We start from the raw sequence: 9305 nt of genomic DNA on the forward strand, positions 1-9305 counted from the left end.
GGGAGTCACAGGGAGACCTCTGATTGGCTTGTTTTCACCAGTGGAGGAGAGAGAGAGAGAGAGAGCGCGAGAGAGAGAGAGAGAGAGAGAGAGAGAGAGAGATTGTGTGAAAGAGTTAGAGAAAGAAGGGGTTATATGATGGAGAAAAAGACAATAACCGATAAAAAATATATATAAATCTGAATTGAATCAACAATATGAAATGTCATGAGCAATGTGTGATTCTGATTTCTGAACAAACCTTCAGAATACAGCAAAAATAATGAATTCAGATTTACTTTTTTAGCTACTTGGGGAGTGAGGTAGGGGTCTAGTACAGGGCAACACATTACAAGACACATATAGACATCCTCAATTCTAGTACTTAAAGTCGTCAATTAACCTGCAAAAACTGAAAATTGCACAATGGAAACTAGTAAAGTAGAAAGTAGTAAAAATAACAGAGCAAAATACAGATACATATTGGGGACATTTTGGTAATAGTAGAGTTTTATACTGTCAATCAAAGAGATGAGACATTTTTTTCCTGAGTTTACTTTTTTACTTCTTCCAGATTCTTAGCAGGTACCAAGGTTATTTTATTTTAGCAAATACAAGACTCAAGAAAAACACTTACATTATATGTTGGTTTGTGCAAAGATTATTAGTTCATTCATCCCAATATATCAGGCATTGTATTCATGCACTTATATTTGAAGGACTTGCCCACAAATGATTTACATTTCCCAATTATTTACTGTCGTTGAACTTGAGTTGCTCCTGGAATCAAACATGACGTAAAAACTGAAAACACGAAATCCTAAAAATAAGACTTTCAGCACCATCTAATGGACATTTCTACAAATCTTTGTAAAAGGGGTCCATTTATACTGTTGTAAATAATATTTGTTGATTATAGACAATCCTTTTATTGTACATTTACAGAAAATATAACCATCATATAAACGATTAAATGTCTGACTTTATTATTTAAATACAACAATATGCAAATCACAGACAAACAAGTAGTCTCTAAGTTTATAAGATGAAAATAGATACTATCATAAGTTAAGACATACGTACAAAAAAAATAAAATGTTTTGTTTTTCTTGAAAACAGTCGAAGTTGTATGGTTTTTAAATATCTGCACTTATTACTTACTACATTCCCAATTGTATCATTAATATTCAATTACATTTCTTCAAAATGTATTTTTTTAATTCTGATACGACTAATAAAGCACAACATAACCAAAACTAGCTCGCTAAATGAATGCGGCAACTACAATCCAATGACTAAAAGTCAGACGGACCCAAATTAGAGGCAAAATTACAAAATTAGTTACAATTTATTTTATTACCATTAGTATTTGATATGATAGGAAAACCTCCGTTGTAGTTAAAATAATTTCTAAAAGTGTTTTTTTATTCAATTACTTTTTCATTCATCATGCTACACAGATTTGGTGACGCCCCTTGTGGTGCTTTTAGGGACAGGTGGAATAAAATATTTACACCGAATAACATCGGCTAGCTTTAAATTTATTTTTTTATACCTTTTATTTTAATATGTGGATTTCGTCAATTAGAAGTAATTTTAAATAGTTTTGATTAATTTAACTAAAAAAAAATCTATGCCAATGTAAAAATGTACTACGCTGCAGTAACTCCCGAAACGCAACGTCGTGACGTAGACTGTCATGGCGAGTCCCATGAAGGGGGTTTGCTATGAGCAGGAATAGCAGCTGAAATCATATTGTTTCCTGAATATTTGATAACGTTTCAAGACGATTTTAGGTGCAAACATTTAATCTGGTGAGCTCGCTTATGAAGGCACAACCGTTTCCTTTTAAAATAGTCTATTTCGTTGAGATCCTAGCATGACCTCCCTGGTATAGCATGTTATCGGTTGCATCCGTGAATATTTTGAAACAAAAATTCTCCTATATTCAAATTTACTGTGTTATGTGGTTATTTGATTGTAGCTCTAAGATTGATGATTGATGTATCCGACGTAGAAATGTATATCTATCAGCATTTTGTCTAACGATTAAACATAGCGGGACAGTGTCACCCAATCGATGTCAAACCTTGATTTAAAATTGTCAGTTTAATACAGAGGTTCCTGCTATTTTCCTCAACTTCTTCATTAAAGTGATTGTAATAACCGTACTGTACTTGATCATTTTTCCCTGACAACTATTTTTGACGTTATCTTGCTGGTTAAGTTTTTGATGAATCTGGTCATTTCTACCTGTTTCAATCATTGATCATTGGAAATGCGGCTCCCACTTTTTGAGGCCCCACCCTTGTCCCCTTTATAGCGTATACAACGTGAATTGAGACAAGACCCACCTTTCATTTACTTTTAATATTGTCGTGCATTTTTGGTTTACAATTTCATCATTGTAATGATTCTTAACCTTTGTTTCTTGTACCTCAACTAGCATGGACTCGCAAAAGTATAAACAACGAAACATGGAAAAGCAAGAAGTGAGTTCCTTTACTGACTCTTAATGTATGTTAGCAAATCAATTACATTCCTTTTAGGAATGTATTAAAGTCACTGATATGGAAACTTTACATCAAACCAGTGGATTGACTAACTGTTATTATTAATTACAGGTAGTCATCCAACATGTCAACATCCAGGGGCTGCAGAGAACCAAATATGATCTGTTGACCCATGAGGTCTTTGATGTGTTCCACGCCAGAGACTTCTTGGATGTAGGTTTAAACATCAAATAAAATTTTGTTGTTTTTGTTGAATGAATCATTGCTCCTAAATCTTGTTTTTGGAACAATTAACAAATCTCATTCCCAGTTCACCAATCACCCCAAAAGATCATTTATATACTTTGAAAGAATATTTGTCAATAACATTTTTACTAAATAAAATAAGTTATTTTGAAAACAAAATAAATCAGTAAGATTTTTACATATAAATAACTACTCTTGTGATTTTTGGTGCAGATGACAGAGAAGTGTCAAACGGCCCGGCAGCGGCTTCTCCGCCTGGGGATTTTTAATGACGTAAACGTTACCATCGATACGTCAGAAGGTAAATCACTCTCCCATCTTTTAGCCCCTTGAAAATGATCAGTGACCTTCTGTCACTTTAAGGTTCTGATGCCCTGCCCAATGGCCTGGACGTGACTTTTGAGGTGGCGGAGATAAGTCGACTGAAAGGAAACTACAACACTATGGTCGGGAACAACGAAGGAAGCATGGTAACATTGAAAAATATTTCCTATAATATCTTCACAGGATTAGAAATACATAGACTATTTTGCTGATCAGCTCCTTTTGTAGTCCATTTTCACTTTTGCCTTATTATCTAAAATGGATCTAAAATTGGTTAGAGTATCAACTGACATCTGACCATATTCATTTCAGGTCCTAGGTGTGACGCTGCCAAATACATTTGGCCGTGCTGAAAAACTCACCTTCCAGTTTTCCTACGGTACCAAAGAGACCTCATATGGACTCTCCTTTTTCAAGCCTCAACCAGGAAACTTTGAAACCAAGTATGCTTATTCATCACCGGTTGTACTTGATCAATTGCATGTATTTTATGAAGGATTGAATGATATGTCCTGTGTTTCAGCCTTTCACTAAATGTATATAAAGTTATCGGACAGTTTCCCTGGAGCTCTTTAAAAGAGACAGACAAAGGCATGTCTGCAGATCTAAACGTAAGTCTGTGTTAGTTAGATGATATTGTATCTTTTAACATTTAATCTAATGATTGCATGTGGAGATGTATTGTGTCATTAGTGAGGCATAACAAATTATAAGATTAAAATGAGGAATACAAAGCTAAGATGACATTATGTAGTATGCAAGTACTATTGATTGAGGTGAATGTTACAATGTTTTCCCTGAAATGGAAATCATTGAATAAATAGAAATCAGTTTCACTAATATAGTTACCGTAGATACTGAAACCATTTTCCTCTCACAGTTTAAAATCACCCAAAGGTTCAAAGGTTTTTTAAGATTGTTTGCATTTCCTCAGCGACCACAATAGATACGTGACTGTTGTGAGGGCCGTGAAGAATAAAGAAAAGTCTTGAGGCAACCTTAATTTTCTCTTTGACAGTTTCCTCTGGGGAGGACCAGCCACACACTAAAGTGGGAGGGTGTGTGGCGGGAGCTGGGCTGTCTGGCTCGCAGCGCATCCTTTGCTGTGCGAGAGGAGAGTGGACATTCACTCAAGTCATCCCTCATGGTACGTCCTGCATTTCTCATCACATATGAAGTGATTGGTTTATTATTGATTCTCATGTTTATCTGCAGCACAGTGTGTCGCTCGATTCCAGAAACTCTGCCATCTTTCCCAGTGAAGGAGGTCTACTGAAGCTCAACCAGGTGAGAGGCCAGTTATAACGTATTCTCTGCAAAGCCTTTACAGGTGAATGACTTTGTGTTTCTTATCATGAAGGAACTAGCTGGCTACACGGGAGGTGACACAAGTTTCCTAAAAGAAGATTTTGAGCTGCAACTGAACAGGCGGCTCTTCTGGGACACGGTAAGAGACAATACTCGCGTCATTTTCTCAAGTAAAGTCAAGCCAAGTTCTTTTATTGTCAAATATGCATGTATTAAGACATACAGAATATAATTTTAATAAGTTAAAATTAATTAATTAGTTAAGCCATTCAATGAATAAATAAAAAATAAATAACCAACAAAATGAAATAAATAATAAACAAACTTAAATAATCAACTAATAAAAAGAATATAAACAAAAAACAAAGTTAATGCACAGGTAGTGCAAGCAGAGGTGAGATTGATGCTCAACCTTCAAAATATAAACACAATGGGTCTCATTCATGAAGCGCGAGTAAATCCCTCCACTAATTTGCAAATGAAAGTCTCCACTACAAGAAATCTACTCCTAATTTATGAAGATCAATGATCACTCAGATCTGATGGTAAACACGTCTGTATTTTATAAATCCTAAGTCCGAACAAACATTATTTAAGCAGAGTTTGAAATAATTTTGGCTGAAGTGGAGTTCAGAAAAACTTTAATTTTTTTCATTAGCAGTGGTGTTAAAAATACATTTGTTTTCCTGTTTTATTTCAAGGTTCTGTCTGTGACCCTGTGGGGCGGGATGCTGTATCCGATTGGAAAGCCGTCTTGCATCGCTGACAGGTTTGATTCGCCTTAAGCTATCATGATGAACAAATGCCTTTAAAATAGCACTCCCCTTATTCCCTAATTGGCATGTTACGTCACAAGGCACCGACCAGAACGGTAATCTCTCCAGTAGCTCCGTAGCAACAATTAATAACGATCAATAACTTTCTGTTTTTTATTCATAATTTTTATTATAATTTTTCGATGGATACTTTTGAACATGGAGAGAATAGTCTTGTTTACTCAAGAGAGGATCTGCTGTCACTGAAGTCAATGGCAGGGGCTGGAGATCGTCATGATATCCCGATGGAACTTCTGCGCAGCTATCGTGGATGTAGAGCCGGCAAGAGAATAAAGGCTAAGCTAATGGAGACATTATAGACCATGTATCCCCACGATCACGATGGGGAACGTCAATACATTGACAAACAAGATCGACGAGCTGTCTGCCCTCAACAACCCGAGAGCAGCTTGTTGACCTTCACATAGACGTGGCTCACTCAATTGACTCCGGACGCTGAGGTGGAACTGCCAGGCTTCACCACCATAAGAGCCGACAGAGACACACGCGCTTCTGGGAAGCGTTGAGGAGGAGGTCTCATCATGTACGTGAATAAACGCTGGTGTAGATCCGGACACGTTACTGCAAAGAAAGTCTTGTGTTGGCAGGATTTAGAAGGGACGCCATGAGGTCAGCACAGCAGGAGGTGAAGCGATGCTTGAGGGAGGCAAAGGACACCTACAGCAGGAGATTAGAGGAGAAGCTGAATGGGGAACAAATAAGAGATTTCTGGGATGGTGTTAAAACCATCATTCGACTCAAGACCACAGTCCTCTCACGACTGCAGTGGACAGGGTGGAGGAGGCAAACTCAAGTACTTTTTCAACCGGTTTGAGCAGGTCACCTCACCCTCACTACAGCCTGCTTCAGAACCTACCCTAGCTTTCTGTGCCCCCCTCAACTCCGCACAACCCCTTCCCAGCATCACCTCACTCCAGGTACGCGATGTGCTTTCAAAGATTCGTCCAGGGATGGCTGCTGGTCCTGACAAGGTGTGTGCTCGACTGCTAAACACCTGTACGGCTGAACTAGCTGATCCACTCCAGCATGTCTTCAACCTCAGTCTACAGCAGGGGGAAAGTAACAAGCCTGTGGAAGACTTCCTGTATCGTTACACTCACGAAAAAGATCCGGCCGAGCGAGCTGAACGATTACAGACCGCTGGCACTGACTTTGCAGCTGATGAAGACACTGGAGCAGCTGGTCCTCAAACATCTCAGACCACTAGTCCAGCACGCACAAGACCCCCTGCAGTTTGCCTACCGGCCTGCGGTTGGTGTAGAAGATGCCATCCTTCACCTCCTGCATTGGACCTACTCCCACCTGGATAAAGGAAGCAGCTCAGTGAGGATCCTGTTCCTGGACTTTTCTAGTGCCTTTAACACCATCCAGCCCACTCTGCTGCAGGACAAACTGACATGCATGTAGTCCATGGCCTGGTCTCTTGGATCTCGGACTATCTCACTGATCGACCACTGAAGGACATCACATCTGACACTGTGGTGTGCAGTACAGGAGCACCTCAGGGGACAGTACTGGCCCCTCTCCTCTTCACCAGATACACAGACTTCTGCTACAACTCCGAGCTGAGTCTAGTCCAGAAGTATGCTGACGACACTGCTTTTGTTGGAGGCATCAGGGACAACACTGAAGACGAGTACAGGAGTCCGATATGTGACTTTGTGGACTGGAGTGAGAGGAACCACTTGCAGCTGAACACCTCAAAGACCAAGGAGCTGGTCTTGGACTTTCAAAGGTGCAGAAGAAACAGGAAACTCTTCTGCATGTTTTACCAGTCTGTGGTGGCCAGTGTCCTGTTTTATTTATGCTGTGGTGTGTTGGGGTGGGAATGTGTCCAAGAGGAGTGTCAACAGGTTGATCAGAAGGGCTGGCTCTGTGGTTGGCATGAACCTGGACTCACTGGTGACAGTTGCTGAGAGGAGATCACTCAACAAACTACTGTCCATCATGGATGATGACAGTAATCCTCTGAACACTGTCATCAGTGAGCAGAGAAATTGTATCCTTTGTCATTTTTTTCTCTGATCTATGTTCTTTACCATTAGATCGTGTTCTCTCTCTCTCACTCTGTGCTTAAGCTACATGCTAATTCACTTGTCCTTCAGGTTTTATCTCGGTGGTCCCACTAGCATAAGAGGTTTTGGGATGTACGGTATTGGCCCTCAAAGTGAAGGTATTGAGTCTCATGAGTGAGTGCTGAATGACTGAGTCTAACTGTCTCTTGTATGTCAGGTGACTATTTGGGTGGAGAAGCGTGCTGGGCCGGCGGTGTGCACCTATACACCCCCCTACCTTTTAAACCAGGCAAGGGTAGCTTCAGAGATCTGTTCAGAACTCACTTCTTTCTCAATGGTGGGAACCTCTGTAACCTAAACTACGGTAAGTGGTTCTAAACATTTGAGAACTCTGGAATTATCTCAATGTTTGTCACCCAGTATAGGTGACAAACATTGAGATAATTGCAAAAACTGGTACAGATATTCTTCGAAAATAAATAAATACAAAATATGATTTAAAATATTTTACATGATTTAATAAACCAGAAATCCTATTCAAAATATGTATGAAATAAAGCTTTCGGATGTAACATAACAGGCTCATATGAACCAGTTTTTAATTTTAATTTTTTGGGTGTTGACTCAGGTGAAGGTCCGAAGGCTCATCTGCAGAAGCTCGCTGAGTGCATCCGCTGGTCATATGGCGCTGGCATCATGCTCCGTCTGGGGAACATCGCCAGACTGGAGCTCAACTACTGCATACCCATGGGGGTTCAGAGCGGTGACAGGTACCAGCACCACAGCTGCAGCCCTCCACATGTGTTACTTGATGTTGACCTACAACAAACAACAGAGCAGATTGGTCAGAACTGGTTCTCTCTCAGATCCTAAACCTGATCTGACAGCTGTGTTAATTAGTTACATAAACACACAAATGGTTACATAAATCATCCGCATAGAATAAAAAAAAAAAGTTGTGTTGTTATTAAAAAAATATATTTTTTTCAGAAATCTATAAATGTATTTTTTCCTGTTAGGAAATAAGTGCCTTAAGCTACTCTTCTTTGTGTGTTGTGCTCGTAAATTCCACAACACTATTGCCACTTGTTGTTTAATTAAGTTGGTTTCTACTAATGTCAAATGCCCAAAGGATATAAAATTGTATAGATAAATTAATTGTAGGGAAATAACAAATGTCTTTTATTGTGAAAAAAATGTGATTAAATAATCCAAGTAATAAATAAAACCTTTTAATCAGACAGGTAAAACTTTTAGATACTCACAAGACTCTCTAAACATAACTTGACCGACAAAAAATCAAATCTAGGAGTTAAAAAAAAGAGGCCAAAGTAGAAGCTGCCTATTATATAGTTATTGTTATTCTGGGTTTAAAAGAAGGCAAGAAAATGGGGAAAATAGAGATTCTCTGACATTTTATTAAGGAAAAAAGGAAAGCATTCAATATTTGATGAAAATACTTATAAGGAAAAATTCTGGAAGAAAGATGATAATATTGGAACCCTTGCCATTCATTTGTAATTTTCCCGTCACTAAAAATTAAAGTAGTGTTGTGTAAGCTTCTCTGTAAAGATTTCTACATTTCTATGTTTTAACAGGATTTGCGACGGCATCCAGTTCGGAGCAGGAATTCGCTTCCTGTAACTTGTACAGAAGCACTGATGTGGAGAAAAGGGAGAACCAATAAAACACACCTAGTCAATAACCCTAACCTTGTCTGTTATCATTTAATTATAACTCCTTCTTTTAAGCTCAAGCAACTGGAGTAAACTTTGGATAGGTAGAATCCTGACAGCTAAAGGTAAAAGCAGCATTATGAGAGTAATGCAGTAGCTTCAAAAATGTGTGCACCCCCTATTTGTAAACATTAAATTATATTTTTTTTATAGGGCAAGACAAAAAAATAGACTATTTCATAGAAACTAAACAGCTATTTTTAGAGATTATTTCTCTAAACAACCTCTAAGATTCAAGAGCAGCTTTGTTCGCCAGCACATATATGTATACTGTAAATACATGGGATTTTCTGTTGTTTTGGACATCTTAGGAATGTATAATTAATAATAATAATAATAAATAAGCAG

General features: G+C 38.4%; 1 protein-coding gene across 2 annotated transcripts; it reads left to right on the plus strand.

The window, feature by feature from the left end:
• Positions 1-1667: 1667 nt before the first annotated feature.
• samm50l (sorting and assembly machinery component 50 homolog, like) lies at positions 1668-8926 on the plus strand. 2 transcript variants are annotated; one of them, XM_087787989.1, is made up of 15 exons: positions 1668-1793; positions 2426-2471; positions 2604-2705; positions 2952-3039; positions 3102-3208; positions 3375-3505; positions 3586-3673; positions 4081-4209; positions 4278-4349; positions 4423-4509; positions 5072-5139; positions 7312-7379; positions 7439-7585; positions 7850-7991; positions 8820-8926. In XM_087787989.1, the coding sequence occupies exons 2-15, from the start codon at positions 2427-2429 to the stop codon at positions 8863-8865; spliced, it is 1320 nt and encodes a 439-aa protein (XP_087644115.1). In that variant the 5' UTR covers positions 1668-1793; position 2426; the 3' UTR covers positions 8866-8926. The 2 variants fall into 2 exon arrangements, with proteins under 2 accessions (XP_087644115.1, XP_087644116.1); XM_087787990.1 differs by having other exon boundaries at positions 1700-1775.
• Positions 8927-9305: the final 379 nt, after the last annotated feature.

Source organism: Callionymus lyra, chromosome 3, assembly GCF_982586985.1.
Source record: "Callionymus lyra chromosome 3, fCalLyr1.hap1.1, whole genome shotgun sequence".
NCBI classification, from domain to species: domain Eukaryota; kingdom Metazoa; phylum Chordata; class Actinopteri; order Syngnathiformes; family Callionymidae; genus Callionymus; species Callionymus lyra.

What these genes read in the sequence shown, in the direction of transcription:
- samm50l (XM_087787989.1), top strand. Translation starts at nt 2,427, where the DNA reads ATGGACTCGCAAAAGTATAAACAACGAAACATGGAAAAGCAAGAA. An exon ending in GCATGTCTGCAGATCTAAAC is followed by an intron (nt 3,674 to 4,080) that starts GTAAGTCTGTGT and finishes TCTCTTTGACAG; the next exon opens with TTTCCTCTGGGGAGGACCAG. An exon ending in TATTGGCCCTCAAAGTGAAG is followed by an intron (nt 7,380 to 7,438) that starts GTATTGAGTCTC and finishes CTTGTATGTCAG; the next exon opens with GTGACTATTTGGGTGGAGAA.